Source organism: Alternaria hordeiaustralica, assembly GCF_023758085.1.
Source record: "Alternaria hordeiaustralica strain BMP 2776 chromosome Unknown scaffold_38, whole genome shotgun sequence".
Lineage (NCBI taxonomy): Eukaryota > Fungi > Ascomycota > Dothideomycetes > Pleosporales > Pleosporaceae > Alternaria > Alternaria hordeiaustralica.
This window is the reverse complement of record NW_026056810.1, coordinates 165,685-182,043: the sequence shown is the minus strand read 5'-3', so window position 1 is coordinate 182,043 and position 16,359 is coordinate 165,685. Positions and strand designations below refer to the sequence as shown.

The window sequence follows — 16,359 nt, the reverse complement described above, 5'->3', positions numbered from 1 at the left end:
AGACTTCTCAGCACTCCGGGCCAATCCTGCGGCTCCGCATCCCTTGAAAGCTCCACTGGCTTCTCCTCCTCATCCTCAGCCGGCGTAGTATGTAGTCTGGCTCGTCCCGATTGCGCGTGCGAGCGTGCGCCATGGAATGTCGGGCTTGGTGTTCGTGTCGTGGATTACGGTGGCTGGCGTGTGGTTCGTCTTGGAGAATATCGACGCGGAGATATAAAGTGAGAGGACAGTGATTTTGACATCGGTTATCAAGTTGATGTCCTACTTGTGGTCAGTGATGGTGCATTGGAGGTATCTTGTACGTTCTTACACTGGTGGTGGTCATGTCGATGATGCCCACGAGGGTGCCGGCACGGCTGCACAGAACGACGACCGTTTCATACCGGCTTCGGCCTGGGTAATGCACCTGTTGGGACAATCGCGACGAGTTGAAGCTTTCGCAGAGAGCCAATGTTGCGAATTGTTGCGATAACGGCTTTATGATGCATCGGACGAGACTGCACAGGTGGTGAGCAAGGAGTAAGTGACGTCGCGCGATTGGCACCGCTTATCGCTTATCGCGCTATCATGTGAATCCTGTGCCGACTTCCAGCAACAATCATGGCTGACTTTCAGGCAATCTTATCCGGGCAGAAGCTGTGTCATCTCGTTTCGGAGTATATTAATGTATGATCGAGCGCACTAAAATGAGGAACATACCTACACCATGTCTTGTAAAAGTTGTGCAATAGTCCCCACTCATGCAAGATAAAGACGACCGAATCGTAATATAGATTTAGAGCTATAGAAATACAGTCGCTCCATCACACAAAAGTAACAGCATGCAGCAAGCTATAAGCATATTAAAATGTGTAGGTTCATCCTAGACTAAAGTTCTACGCCACCGATAGTATGTTGGCCGCTAAGCCATTTGCGGTGTGACCGATGCTAGAAAGGATGCACAAGAGTACAACATCCAGAACTAACTTTTGGCCGTACGTAATCACAGCATAAGGTGTCTAACAAGTCCTCGTAATGTGTCTACTCAGCTTCTCCATCCAAACTCGTCATGCTTTAACGAACAAAACCAAGTACGAGCAGACATTCGATTTAAAGAAAATAAGTAGAGGCTAGTCGCGTTTGGTATATCAAGTAAAGTTTGCGCATGTCTAGCTACACGATCATTCCAGTGAATAAGAGCTTGGTCGATAACAGAATTGCAGGAATAAGTCGAGAGTTCCGCGGGAGTCGTCAAGCTGCATTAGAGTTTCGGATAGGTGGCTCATTAATATAAAGTAGACGCCGTAACAATTGCTAATCAATGTTCGAATAGCTACACTTCCTATAGTGTAATATTGTTCGGTAGATTTAGACTAAACGTAAACATGGTTAACAGCTATCGCGCAGCAGGCATAGAGCTGCTAATTAATAGAGAACCTAATGTTGTATTTATGTTCAGTAAGTTGTCGTTCATAACGAAAGCGCAATACTTGCTGCAGAGCCATAAAGACGACAAAGTAGAGTAAGAAGGCCTGCTCAAACTACCTCGTGCGTGCCGAGTCTCGCCACTTCCTGACCTTCCGTCTACGGGTACGTGATGAGCCCGAGGTCGCGTTGTAGATAATTTCCAGGAGCCTGTGGCCGACCGGAGTGTAGCGCAATGTGCCCCGATACCGGAGGATCTCGTTCACGTTTAGAGAAGCGGTGGTCGTACGTCGGCGTGAGTGCCAGAAGCGGAAGGGTATTCCAATCTGCATTCAACCTCCGAGCGATAGCCGGCTCCATGCAACAGCCTACAGCCCACGTATCAGGGCTTGCCCAAGTCGCAACTACAGCCGCGAGTCCTCCAAGAATCCTCTGATGTTTGACCTTGTACCCGTCACATTCGAGCGTCGCAATCGATATCGCTACCCGTCTAGCTTTGCATCATCACGAAGACGAGCCTGATTATTCGTAGGGGGTGAAGATATAGCGGTGTTCGTGGCTAGCGGTCGCATCGCCTTCGATAGCGTTCCATGCGAAAGAGAGAGAATAAGGAGAGCTGAGAGCTGCGCCAGACCGCATAATCAGTATATGACTTCGAAGAGAGACGGCAGGGTAACTTACCAGCCAAGCAAGGTGCCATCTCCTTGTGTCAGGCCTTTCCAGAGGCGTTGCGCATCCCATGTCCGCGCTCCGGCAAAGCACGTTTCATGCTGTTGGAGTACGACCGTGTCAGCTTTCTTGGTGTGGTGTAATCTCTTCAGTTGGGCTGCCTAGACGCAGCGACAAATGCGAGCTGCGCTTCAGGACGGCTCATGCACTCGTTCGCGTTTCGGAAAGTAGATGCGGGGCGTGGGCTTGAGGTGGTCCGGCCGGTTGACGTCGATGCTCAATGAGAGGCCCGGGTTTCGCAGGAGATTGAGATTCTAGCGAAGAGCCTAGGGGTCTGGAAGTCAGCGCTCGTTCGTATGGCGACTCCCCTTTGTCGGCAGGGCGTTGTGCAGTTGTCCAACGCAGCCTGTGGTGGGCCAAATGCGCTTTTGTCGCTCTGGCATAGCGGGTTCGAGTGCTGAATATGTGAAGACCTGGCGGTAAGCTCGAGGAGCCATGTCTCATCACATGTAGCCTGCAGTAAATTCTACTACAGCCACGGTCGAAGTCCTCGCTGGTGCTGTCATTCTGATATCTGGGATAATTATGAGTCTAGCTCCGGTACCGCCGAATTCAGCGCAGCGCTATCTCTTGCGCAAACTGTTGTGCGCGCAGATGACGGTTCGCTCGATTGCAATGGGCGCGCAAGAGCAGGGTACCCGCCGCCTTGAGCTGGTTCAGCCCTATCAGATCGTGATGCGCGCAAACAACTGTGCTAAGGTATGCATTGATGACAGTGATAATAGGAAAATGCAAGAACACAGACCAGAGTCCGATGAGCGCGGTTCCAGTGATGTGGTTGGAGAAGTTGTGGTGAGCATCTCAAGGTCGAATCTCCGGGGATGACGTCGGGACCGCCGGGGCCATCGCGGGCTTGGCATCTCCCTATTGCCTGTGCGGATCTGACCACGGCAACACCACTTCCGTCTCGTCTTCTCTAGCGACCCTCTCCATCGTGCATCATCTGCACTCATTTCACAGATGCACTGCAACGGTCAGTGAGAGATCCCATTTTTGGATCTCGAGCGCTGCCGCGATTCAGTCGCTGACGTTCGTGCGCCCCTTCTGGATATCGCGAACATAAATTCCGTGTCGGCCAGTCTACTCGCCCTCGGGATTCATAAGATGAGCGAACGCTCCTCGGCGGCGACGATTAGACCTTCTAAACTAAACACTAATGTTACTGGTTGCTCGACCATTTGGTAGGTTCCAGGATAGCTCATCTTTCGCTTGGCTGTCAGCCGTCCTCTGAATGAGGAGGTTTACCTGTACTGCGGACACTATACACATCTACCCCCGGTGATCGATATGGTACCCGCGCTGTGACATTGGTAAGTCATGTACATAGTTGCTGGCCAGTAAGTCACATATCACAGGCCTCCACGGATCACAGTTAAGGCTATGCTACAGTGGCTGACCGTATCAGCAGATCTGTTATGCTCGTACAACCCGATGAAGTGACTGGACTCACTCCTACTAGCCGACGAATGTATTAACGAAATCCATGGATTACCCCATTCCCAGCCCTGGCCGCATTTCACTTCCTCGTGTCGGAAGCCTGGTGCTACACATGCTGCTGCGGAGCTCTGTAGACTGTTTGAAATTGCGTTGTGGACACCATAATAGCTTCGATGATAGCCACTGGCGTTCATTCGTCATTGGCTTCGGTGAAGCAGTCTGTCCTTGTTTCGACCCCGTTCCGCACGTTGAGACGAATTATAATCGACACTCTTGAACTTCGGTCACGGGGCTGGCTCGTTTCGTCTCGTATTCTCCTTCTAGTCCATATCTTTGATGCTGCGACACAGGCGCGTTGGCTGTTCTCTAGATCCTTGACAAGTATTCGCTCTAAGCTTCCAGTCGGTTGCAACATGAGTGATCCACCCGCTGGTGGGTTTGGCATACGTACTGCACATGTCCTTGAATCCGGGGCTTGATGCATCTGCTAAAGGTTTGGTGATAACCTACAGCAGTGAAAGATTGAAACTGCGCTTGGCGCTAAGGGGCTCTGCAGATATTTGACAACCGCTTCTACATTACTCTGTCAACACCAGAGATACTGCACGAGCGGTGTTTTCCCAGCACGGGCTTATCATATAAGCTGCACTGACGTCACTTCACACATACGCACTGCAATACGCAAACCACTCTGGGCCATGCCTGCCGCATTGGGTAGTAAAAAATCACTACTTCTGGAGATGCGAGAAATCAAGCGCGAAACCGTACATAGCAATGACGCCTACTGTGTATATTCTGAAAGCTTCACTCTTTCGATCTCAAGCATACAAACCAACAGTCCCGGTCGACACTACGCATTCGATTGGTCACAAAGCGTGAGCATAGGTATGCTTTTTCAATCGCCATTTTCATACCAGGCTAACGCGACAAAAGGGCAGCTCATGGATACGGCCTTTCGCGACAAGAAAATAGATCTCGAGAGCTTCAGCCGCCTGGTCGTGGAGGTCAAGCAATCCTCGAAAGTCATCCCATCGAGAGCCGACATCAGTCGCAACGGGTCAGAAGTGCAAGTCCCCTGCACTCCATCGTCCTTCGTTCAAGTTCTCTGCACCCCAGACCTGGCAACCACCTGCACTTCGAAGTCTCTGGACGGAAAAGTGAAAGTACTCTGTACACCGTCATTCGTGGAGTATTGTATGAGTAAAGCTACACAAGGTATAGGGAAGACTCCGACATTGGAACAGTAAGTATCAACATTTTTTGGTGGAAATATCATAGCTTACACCGTTAGTAGACCCACTAGCTACTATGAATGGGATTACGTCGGTACCCATGAAAAGCAATACGCAACATTCTCGTTCGTCGAAGATCCAAGGGGTGAGTAGTTTATCGACTATCACGAACACCCCGTCCCTGACAGTCAAATAGTAGTCGGCGCCCCGTCCGTAGCCCCGGCGATGACTGAGCAGTTATGCTCGCTCGATGCCGTTCACTGCGATGAGATACCAACATCCACCGGTTTCGTGTCACCCCTCCCAGGGGGACACCACGAGGAATTCGATGAATTTCACGACGATACACTTTCGGACGAAGACTTCCTCGCTCTTTCATAAATCAACGTGTGTCTCGTTCTACATACTACGGTCAGAAAGCATCCTCACTCAAACGTATACCAGGGCAGATCCTTGGACTGCCGACTCGTATCCTGACTTGCACTTTCGTCGTCGCACATTGTAGACAGTACTTGCTTTTGTCCCATAAATGGGGCAGTTCGCCGATAGCGGTGCCGCTGCTGGCGCCCCGGATTTGAGTTGGAGACGAGGAAACATCAATGTAGTGCTTCCACAAACACGTTTAGAAATCCAGGTGGTGTTTAGTCCAAGGGCATGAAGTCATCAATATCAGCAGTTGTGAAGCACGGGAAGCCAACAGCAACCAGAGGTAGTTACTTTTCCTATTGTAGCCCGTCAATCCGTATGAGAGCCTGATACTGAGTGACGTGACGGCTTCTCCGATGGGCTCGATGTGGGCGAATCTACTGCGATATGGGCCACATAGCTTCGCAAACACCAAAGCGTTGAAGGTAATATAGTCTGTAAACATAGTAACATACGCTTTCCTTGCGCACCCCCGCATCAGTTATTACCTAATATTCGATCAACTACATAATATATATCATAAAGGGCAGTCACAAATTAGCATGTATCCACGAACAAAAGGCACGTGTTATCGTCGATAAATAGCGCAACGGCGAGTCTACACAATGCTCACATCGAGAGGCGAGCAATCGCGGTCCTATCTTGTCACATTGCATCAGTACCAGCGCCACGCAACATGGTCAACGCGATACTCATGGCAGAGATTAAAAAAGAAATATCGGGTATCAAATTCATATAGTCCCTTCGGACCTGCTATCTAAGTGTGAGTGTGTGGATACAATTTGGTCTGTGCTAGAGCTCAGAACAGCCAATTCCATGGGTAACACCGGTGTGATGCCCGGAGTTGCGCTTCCTGACCCCTCCATCGGTGAGACTCCTACCATAACTAGGTAGCAATAGTGCTGAGCGGCGCGATCTGTGAAGGTGGGTTTTGTTCGATTCGAATTTGCATGCGGCGCACTTGTATGACGAGTCTTGCATATGCATTCCTAGTGGGTGACATCCTGCGCCTGTAGATTCGCTGAGACGCTATTTGGACCGGCTCCTCCTCAATTGATCATGGTAAAGTTGGGCACGCTCGAGGGAACGCTCAAATTGGTTAATATCGCATGCGTCGCAGGTGCATGAGAAATCTGGCATTGACATTCCTGGTGGTGGGCTTTCTGCGCCTGTTGGTTCGCTGGGGCGTGATTCCGACAGATTATCGTTATCGTTCTTTAAAGATGGTCCACGGTATGTTGGCATGTTAGCGACTATGCCTTTGATGGTCTCGTCAAGCTCCTGGAACTTCTGAATCTCATAAACGTATTCAGAACGCATCTTCTGCAAATCTTCGATGTGGTGGGATATATCTGAGTATACCGTAAGGTCTTTGCTGATATCCAGAAGGCCTAGGGGTTCGTTATCTAAAGCATCCACTCTAGACTTCATGTGCTCTTGGAGTGAGACTAACTTAGCCCTCTCTCCTGCAATCTCTTTGTCAAATTTCCGGATTTCTGAAGCACAGTAAAGGTACTGGTGGTTGCGCCTATCGCGAGTCGCGAGCAGGAGTTTTACTAATTCCTTTTCGTCAGCAGTCGCGCGCCCATTAACCGCGAGCCCATTGTAAGGTCTATTGGGCATGGTGTCAGATTTGCTAGGTGGAGGTTTGGAACGATTTTCTGAATCCATCGAGTTGTTGTTGTTATTGTTGATATTGTTGTTGTATGCGTGGATAGGGAATGTCGACTTGCTGATGGAAGGAAGCAAAAAAGTACTACGCTTTATAGCGTTTAGAATACGGGAAGTGCGTTGTGAAGTGGTCAGACGGAATTACACATTGAGCGAGATTGTGTGATCACATTTGCGATGTACATCAACACTACGTTGCTTCTCAGTCGACACTCACTTTCGGCCTACACGGAAGAAGTTACATTGTTGCTGCATGTTGAATGCAGCGACTCACCCAGACACCCCAATCTAGATGTCGAAGGCAAGGCGTTGCAGGCGCAGGGCTGTGGTATGAACCACCCTTGGCTTTAGCACTCGCAATATCTTCAGTTGTCCTAGAGTCGCGCCGCTGGCACTACGCTCGTTTTCGGCTCCTGGGTATCTTCTCTAAGGAACGCAAAAACGTTGGTCCTGATCCTTGATGTCGACGTTAGAAGTTCCTGGTCTGAGATCGTGCAAGCGGTGAGGTTGTCATCAATGGAGTAGATTTCTAGCGGTTGATGAAGATAGTAAAGGCAAAATTAGCCTGGGGTTCAAACACACTTTAGGAATATCCTGCATTACATTACGACACAGGCTGGAGTGCCAACCCAGTCTGGCGTTATTGTTCACGGGGTTAGGCAACTAAGCACAGTAGATGTGGATTCTGATGCAGCTCAGGCCCACCGCTCTGATATGCTCGCAGGATGCCGGCGTTGCGTTCTTTGACGTTATTGATCATGCGCTCGATGGCATCAGTAGCGTGCTCTTCCAGGCGCTCTTCGTGGGCGGCGTGTGCCTCGTCCCGAATCTCATGCAGACGCTTCAGCCAGTACATCCATCGCCACGGCGTAAATCCAATTGGCGAACGCATTCCTAGCTCAGATTCAACAAAATTTTGACCACCCTTGCTAAGCGTGCTTGGGCAGTCGTTCCAGAAAGCGTCCGATAGCTGTATGAGGCAGGAGTTGGCCTCCTTGATCCATGCGCAAGCAGCTGGCAGCAAATCCGCAACAGTAAGGCTGCGGATGTCGCGAGATAGATCTTCCTCGTCTGGCGTCTCTGGGCTGCAAAGGGCTCGTGTCTCCTCAAATGTGGATCGAAACAGGACGAGAGCGATCTGACAGATCTTGTGGTTGGCCACGCGGGTTGACGCCAGCTTGGCCAAGAAGGAGGCCAAGTTGAGGCGATGAACACCGGACATGAGCGCGCAATTGGTGACCCAGAAATCCGTCATGTCCGTGGCCAGGAAGGGCAAGTCATTCCACAGCGTGCCTTGCACTGTTCGTGCGATATCGATGCCGTAGTTTCCTGACACAGGCCTAGTCAGGGGGCCAAGTCCCTGGATGCGGACGATATCCAGGACCAGGCGGTCTTGGTCCGCGCTTTCGTGAGACGCCAGCCGACCAAGCTGATAGTAGATGTGCCATATAGAATGTAGGTAGCCTTCAAGAGAATCGACTCCGTCGCCCACAGCACAATACCGGTCGCTGATGATCCAGGTTCGGTTGGTAAAGGCTCCGAGGCGAAGCTGCTCGATCTCCCCGCGGGCGATGCATTCACGGACGTTCTGCCGGTCATGGGTGCTGTCGTCTAACTTTGTGATGTCCGATGGGCCCTTGGGAAACGGGCTTAGCAGTGCATCGCGGAAGGTTTCCATGCTAGGAGGGCTGTAGCATGAATGAATTCGCCGAACAGATGCAGTAGAGAATTGGAAAGGACAAGCGATGAAGAAGGCAGGCAGAAGTGTAGTCCACGTCGATTTTCGTACTGTCGTCCACTCATGTAGAGCTAGGTCTAGCAGGGTTATAGCCAATCAAAGGGTTGTGATGAAGAAGTGGGTTGTGGCAAAGAAGGCTCCACACGTCTATCGACACAGCCAGCGGCCTCTCACAAACCTTGAAAGAGGCGTGTTAGTGGGTCGTTTCCATGCTCTTGGTAGGCTATACCAGAACAATGAACATCAAGTAGATGTGAGGAAAGTATGCAGAGTACGTGGGCATCTGGTAGCCAGCGGCCTGCATTGAGCACAGGTAGAACAGCTAGCACGAATGTCTACTTAGTAGTGCTGACGTGTTAAGTCGCAAGAGTCATTTGTGAACCCTCTCATGAAGGTAAGGCTACGGCACAGTTGTAGACGCGCAGGGTTCGTGGAGTGAGCTACCCAATGTGACCTTGGAAGTCGCGAGTTGAAGCCGGAATGGCGCCGAAGCTAGCTCAAGCTAGATTGTCCTCTCTTCATGCGGCAGTGCGCAGCCTCCAGGTCGCCAATGATTAGTGGGTCAGCTGTAGGAGCGACGATTTTGTTGCTGGGGTTGTGGAATTAAGGTTTCTTGCACAATGAGGCTGGGGCGTGGGCCGCCAACCAAGCGGGGATCGTCCAGCGTGGCGCCTTCCGCAGACGCCGGCACGGCACGGCACGCCAGGGCACAGTCACGCGGCAGGCTCTGTCGCGGTAGCACTGGCACCCTCTCCAAAAGTGCGAGTAACTAGGCTTGTTGGTCAAGCGCCGCTGTTCTGCAGCTCGCTTGCGCGCGGACTACGAATCCTGCCTGGGTGAGGATGCGCAGGTGGTGACGACGCACGCCCGCCAGCCGATTCAGGCGTTGTCCTCTAAGAAATTGAGTTTCGCCCGGGAGCCCAAACAAAGCAACCCCCATTTTGGTGTGGCGGGAGAGTTTCTGCGGCACAAGGCAATCCAGTGCCCACCGAGCTTCCCTGTTTATACCCCACCTCCACCCATATGCAGCTTGTATCCTCCGCGGCCTTCACGGTTGGCTGGTGTGGAGCGGGGTCTCTTCGAGGTCGCCTGCGGGCGGGGTTTTGCGGATGATAGATCGTTCGAGAGGTAGCTGTCGATGAGCGTGTGCACGGGGGACGATGCGCGACCTCGGAGGCGGTACGAGCAAGTGAGAATGGAGTGGATGCTGAGACGATGTTAATGAAGAATGCGCCTAGAGAGAACGAGACGACATACCATGCCATGAGACCGACACAGCGGCATGCAGCGCTCGAGTGTTGTCTGGGCAAGCCATCTGATCCAGAACGCTTTCCACGGCATGCAGAAGACACAGTCTGATCGCTCTCCACCTATCAACCGGGGTCGTCAAGCTCAGCCTAATCATCGTAGTGACAAACTGGGTGTATGTCTTGACCATGAACATGATCAGGCCGCGTGGTGACACGCGTCAACAGGCATCGTAAGTCTTGAGACGCGCGATGCCGTCATTGCGCGCGTTGAACGTCTGCAGTTGCTTTTGGAGGGCTCCTTCAGACTGCGGCAGAGTACTGCTTGCCGAGACAGCTTGTGGCCGGTATCATACTCGCGATAGCACGTCGGTTGGCGTGGGATGACTGTCGGGTGCATGGGTAGTGTCATTATGGCTTCTGAGTCGATGGACGGGTCGCGAGCCCGCTCGAGTGCTTGTATTAGCCGGCGTCGCGTCTTCGATCAGAAACTGAACGAAGCCCTGTCCGTTCGCAGATGGTGGGTGAGTTCGCACGTTAGTTGTTGTCACGTATCAGCGGGTCGATGGGCCTCTTCGGAGACGTGCGGGCAAGAAACGATGTTATCAGGGCTGGCACCAAAAATAGGTGCACGACAAAGAGCAGCATGCTTCGGATGCGACGACATTGCGAGTGCAAAAGGCTTATCTGAGGTATTACCGTATTTCACATGAAGGTGCGCGCCTACCTTGCGGCGGCAACGTCGGAGCTTCGGTGAGCCGAGATCCGACCGCACGTGAGCGCCAAGCTATCGAGTCTCTATGCGGACTGGCATACGGACTCGATCTCGTCAGTTTGTACGAACCAGCCGCGACCTCAGCCTCAGCCACCCCTCTACAACCGCATCCTTGTTTGACCTAGGTTCTCTTCTCGGCCGAAAGTTGCCCAGGGCTGAATGTCGGTATGCACAACCCAGCCCTTGCCAAACTCGCCCAAGGCTTCGACCTTCTCGTCTGCCCACCATCTCGGTTCCGGGAACATTCTCCCCCACCAATTGATCAGCCAGTAATAATCAGGCAATATCCACCAAGGGTAGTCATATTGCCGGCCCAGCGCGCGGAGAAATCGTAACGGAATCCCTGGTGGAGTCTTGTCCATCCCTTTGATGTTCGAAATCTTGCCATAGTATCGGTCTACGCAGGCAGGCGGGATGCGCGACGGAGCATACGGCTGCAGGTACATTCGCAAGGTCCAGGGGCATGCCTCCTGCAGTGCCGCAAGAGTAGTGTCTTGTGACCCCGCTGTCTTTCCCAAGGCAGCGCTCCAGGCTCTGGAGGCGTCGTTGGTCAACGCCTGCAGCAGAGTCCTCTTTCCGACACAGGTATCCGCCAACAGCGCTCTTGCTTTTTTATATGTCGGGTCTCGCGCAAGGACAGAGTGCAGCGTACCGCCTGCCTGCCCATATTTTTCCCTTCTTGATTTGGGGTCCTCCCAATACGACTCGAAGCGCTCGAAAGCCTCTCGCATGAGCTCCCATACCCGCAGGCCTGTCTCTGCGTCCGGCAGTCCGCGTGCCTGCCACATCCGCTCGTTCCACGAGCGGTTTGCTTCTCGCCAGTACTTACGTACCTGCACCAGCGGAGGAACCCATCGGTCGTCAAGAGGCTCCGGCATGCTCAGCAGAGTGTAGGCGTTCTTTGCGATGGGTGCTATCGCGGGCTGTGCAGCAGTCAAGCAGGAGTAAAGACCCCAGCCGATGCAGCCGATGCAGCCGACGCCGCCGACCACAGCTGCTGCTGCTGCCACCTTCCGCCCGTGGCGTTTGACCACATTTTTTATCCGCCTTCCCAGCTTATGTCTGCGCCGCTCCTCCGAAGGCCTCGCGCCCGATACACTGCGTGTGGCTTCGTGAATATCTCGAGAGGGTAAGCTTGGCTCGCTTCTCGTGCGGCGGCGGGATTTGGAGGATGGCCGAGCAGCTGGAGCATTTGCGCGGTGTACGATGCTGTCCAAGCAGAAGCGCTCCACTGGAACGGAGAAGTCAGTACTCGTTTGATCCGAAATTAGACGGGGGTATGGAGCCAGACGCACCGTTGCTGAGCCTCATGAATCGTCGCGTTTCGCTCATCACCTTGCCAGCCTCATCTCGCGTGACAACTGTCACCCAGGCTCTACTCGACGTTCGATGCGCCATCTCAAAAGATCGCTCGATAAATGTCTTCCGACTCGACAAGTTCAGAAGCTCGCTCCTCACGCCAATGTAACAACGGTCGATGGTTGCCAAAGTTCGCGTGGGGTTGAGAGAGCAAACAAACCTCGGAACGTTACACAAAGAAAAGCTTTATGCCGACACCCCAAAACCCAAAGCTCTTTAATCTTCGTCCTTCCCTTTGTTCCATCACGTTTCGACCTTCCTCGATCTCGACTGCCCGAACAAGTGCAGCCGCGCCAATCAAGTACAGCCAACGCGTCGCACGAAACATCGATCATGGACACAGGTCTACGCCCACGCGAGAGTCACACGTAAATAGAGACGACTACGACTCGGGAATGGGGGCTAATAGATACACAGGGTCAGGGGCAAGACGCCAAACTTTTCGCGACGTCGCTCGACCGGATGGTGCAGCAGGGTCCTCGTCTTGCTCATCTGCCTCTTGGGCGTGGTCCTTGCGGTCCTTGCACAGCCCATCTGGTCAATAGGCAAGCCGTCTTGTACTTGCCCTCTCATCGCATGCCCCGACGTATCTCTCCCTAGCGATGAATGCACCGATCCTGCGAGTTTCACAATGCTCAATATACGGAGCAGCCACATCCCGCCTCTGACAGTCCGACTGTCCATTGAGCTGCGCTCAGATGGTCCAGCCTTTGGTGCCAAAGCTATCGACAGGCGTCTTGGGCTTATCAACTCCCGCGCTTTGTCACTACACGACCTGACTCTCCACCACACCGCACAGTTTCATCGCCTCCAGACTACAACCGCTGCTGCTATGTCTGATACTTGCTCCAGGATTTGCCGCCCATACCGCTCATGGAAGATCTGGAAGAACCACAACATGTCCACATTCCTATCACCTGACGTACATAACACCCACCAAGATCAGGTCGTGTTGGATCATCTCCACAAGACCGTCCGGTACGCTGCACGGATCTATCACGATAATGTCGCCTCTAGTCTCGCTTCCGGTATTCGCCCTCTCAACGATTCACTTGGCAACGCAATCTTCGAAGCGTACGAAGCTTGGACAAAAGCACTGCCGTCGGAAGTGTGCCACGAGATCTTTGCAGCATCATGTGACGCTACCGACTACTACAAAGAGAAGCCTCAGATAACTTGGATGAAACAGTTATTTGAAGCTCTGAAGGGAGAGCAAGACGTACTCAGCATGTCGAAGCACGATCTAGATCATTACTTGGCAGCGGTCAACCCCCAGGCATGGACCAACACACTTCCGGCGCACACCAAAGATATGGATGCAGAGGACAAGAAGCAATGGATATGGAAGGTCGGCAAGCAGGTTCGTCAAGGCGTCAGCATTGGGTCTGCCGACATGAAGCCCCATATCGATACTGGCAACGACGTTCTGCCATGAGGCCTGATACACGTGCCCATGCTACCGACTTGAGACCCTTTCAAATCTCCGGGACTAGCGTGTCCTCGGTTCTTGCTTGTCGAATGTCGAAGGATGGGTGTATGGCGACATGTGACTTGCCGTGGGCAATATCTGTCTCATGTCGTCGAGCATTACTGTACGTATCTCAAACATGACACACAATGGAAGTTGTTGTCCGATATATCTCATCATTTTCGGACACATGTAGCAGTCATCCAGCACCACGGTCTTCGACTCATTCATGTTTCCAGCATGTGACAGGGTCCTCGACGTGACCTAAACAAAGGACAGCAAACCCGCTTGAGCAAGCGCAAGCTCGACATATAACAAAGCTCGATGCCTTCCCACTTACACTTCGACGTTTCCCGATATTGGATAATCCCCGCGTCTGCGAACATGGAAGCGTACATGGCATGGACGTCCGACAACTTACGACGAGAGATCAACAGGCGCAACCTGAAGCCTACACCAATGCCCTCCAAGAAGGTCGATCGAGCGATTCTTTTGGTCGCTCACGATGAGCGAAAAGCCCAGGTAGGGGCGAGTGGGTTGATTGGAGCGGAAGAGGAGGAGGAGGAGGAGGATCCGGACGATAATGACGATGAATTCCTCGATGCGAATGAAGATGCCGGGTCGGATCATAAGAGCGAGGACGAAGTGGGGGCGGCAACATACTCAGCTGAAGACGGAGAAGTAAGCAATGACGACACGGAGCAAGACGCTGCTCCAACGTCATCCCCGCACCCAAGTCATGGCAAAAAGCGCAAGCAACCACAAGCAGGATTGGAAGACCGCACCACCAAACGTCAGCACTACAACGACCCGCCTACGGGTGCAATCCCCAAACCACCATCACCGTCTCCACCAAAATCACCGCCGCCATCACCGTCTCCACCAAAATCATCACCGCCATCACCGTCACGCCAGCAGCAAGACGCCGTCATCGCGCTAGACCAAGAGAACTGGACCGCTCGCGCCGAACGTGCCTTGGGCCCTGTTGACCGCTCTTTCACCAACCTCAATGCCTGGATAAACGATGTCGTTGGCTTAGGCAACCCTGCACCTAAGGACCCGACCCCAGGCCAGATTGTTAGTGAGGTGGCTGAAGATTTTGGACGCTGGGTCGGGCGGTGGGGTCGTGGGATGGATGCGAGAATAGGGCTGGTGAATAGAGAGGTCGAGGACATGGCAGATCACCAAGATGAGAAAGTTGAAGGAGATGGAGGGGCCGGCAATGGCAATGAGCTATGAGGCTGAGCGAAAGACGGATGGATCTTCTTTAAAATATGGTATGTATGAGTATGCTGCTGTGGTCCATCGCTAATGCTCCGCGAGAGTACGTTGGTATACAAGATTGACGTCAAGTCCAACTTTTGATCTTTCATCCTATCTACTGCGCTATCCAATTCATATACCCAAGATCGCCTCCATCCTTCGAGCAATACATCATTTCCCAACCTATCCCAGACGCTCTATTCCACTTCACACCAGCAACCGCATCTTCTCACTCTGACCTCCCCATTCCCGTCTCTTCCACCACCATGGCGACATCAAGTGAAGATGAATTCATCCTCAATGTTCTTCTCTTTACCTTTCTCCTTCTGTATCTGCTCACGCTTCTGATGCTTCGGCTTGTCCACTCCAGCCACCATCTCCAGCGCCTTCTCCAATACCTCAACTCGGAGCAGCAACTCACGTATATCCTCGGCGTTCTGAAGACCGGATCGACGCACACTTTCCATTTGCGCAGCGAGAGTAGGGTCATTGGGAAGAAGAGGAACTGGTGCTCCATCGAGAACCCGGAGTTCGGGCTGAATGTAGCGCGTACGGGGTGACTTTCGGGTAGGGGTGGCGGCGGTACGTGGACGGGTTGGAGGCGAGATGCTGGTTCTTTCGGTTGATGGGATCGGATGCGACGAAGATTCTCCCATCTCCGGGCTCCGTACTCGGCTCACAGTCTTGCTGGCTGGTTTCTTGGCGGCGGACTGCTTACCGGGTTTTGTCGTAGGAGTTGGAGGTCGGGAGGATGGAGCAGCTGGTGGGCTACCCTTCTTGCCATCATTCGAAGGCGGAGGGAAAGATTTCTGGAGTGCGTTGCTGATGGCTTGGTTTGTCGGCTTCTTGCCTTTGGTTGAGGAAGATGCGACGGTGGTGGGCTTCGCAACCTTTGAAGGCGTGGTAGCAAGGGCTTCTCGGATTGCGTTCGGTTTAGCGGTATGAGCAGTGTCATCGACAACAGCTTTGAGCCGGTGGGAGACGGTGCCATACCGGGATGGGGTTGGACTTGGGAACTGGACTCGTTTGCGCGACGAAGGCTGAGGTGTGACCTCGTCTTCATCTCCAGAATCAAGCACTACGGGGCGCTTGGAGGCGAGGCGTCTAGTCATGACAGATTCGTTGGGCTTGATGGTATCCTTCTCTGGCTTTGGTGTAGAACGCTTCATGATTCCCTTGGGTTTTGGCGTATCCACGGCTTCGAAGGCTAGTTCATCGTCGCTGCTGGTGTCGCTGATGATGGAGGTACTTGTCGATGGTTTGCGTCTCTTCTGCTCGATTGTCGCCTTCTTCTTTTTGCCAGAGGAAGACGGCATGAAGCTCGATGAGGTTGATGCTGCGATGGGCTTCTTGACACTTGTTGGTGATGGCTTTTTGGTCGGGGTCCTGTAGTCGTTCTTTTGGTCGACATGCTTTGCGCAACGGTTTGGGGTTGTGTCCATCGCCTTTGACGAGCCGATATCTTCCATGCCAGCAACCCGCGTTGCATGGTTACCGCATGGTGTTCCGTTCTTGCAAGTTCCACGGCAATGGTGAGTAGCCATGAGGGTCGCTCAGAGGAGGTGAACGTTGCAGTTCAATGAGGAGACTGCGAAACTTAGCTGGGCTGG

At 52.8% G+C, this 16,359-nt stretch overlaps 4 protein-coding genes across 4 annotated transcripts; 2 read left to right on the top strand and 2 right to left on the bottom strand.

The window, feature by feature from the left end:
• Positions 1-7,554: 7,554 nt before the first annotated feature.
• On the bottom strand, positions 7,555-8,577 carry J4E84_010253 (uncharacterized protein; the record flags this gene model as incomplete). Its single annotated transcript, XM_049392809.1, has 1 exon — positions 7,555-8,577. The coding sequence occupies one exon, from the start codon at positions 8,575-8,577 to the stop codon at positions 7,555-7,557; it is 1,023 nt and encodes a 340-aa protein (XP_049239501.1).
• Positions 8,578-12,850: 4,273 nt separating this feature from the next.
• J4E84_010252 (uncharacterized protein) lies at positions 12,851-13,453 on the top strand (the record flags this gene model as incomplete). The annotated part of the gene is made up of 1 exon (XM_049392808.1): positions 12,851-13,453. The coding sequence occupies one exon, from the start codon at positions 12,851-12,853 to the stop codon at positions 13,451-13,453; it is 603 nt and encodes a 200-aa protein (XP_049239500.1).
• Positions 13,454-13,870: 417 nt separating this feature from the next.
• On the top strand, positions 13,871-14,725 carry J4E84_010251 (uncharacterized protein; the record flags this gene model as incomplete). The annotated part of the gene is made up of 1 exon (XM_049392807.1): positions 13,871-14,725. The coding sequence occupies one exon, from the start codon at positions 13,871-13,873 to the stop codon at positions 14,723-14,725; it is 855 nt and encodes a 284-aa protein (XP_049239499.1).
• A 299-nt stretch (positions 14,726-15,024) lies between these two features.
• On the bottom strand, positions 15,025-16,293 carry J4E84_010250 (uncharacterized protein; the record flags this gene model as incomplete). Its single annotated transcript, XM_049392806.1, has 1 exon — positions 15,025-16,293. One exon carries the CDS (start codon positions 16,291-16,293, stop codon positions 15,025-15,027), a length of 1,269 nt encoding a protein of 422 aa, XP_049239498.1.
• Between the last annotated feature and the right edge of the window lie 66 nt (positions 16,294-16,359).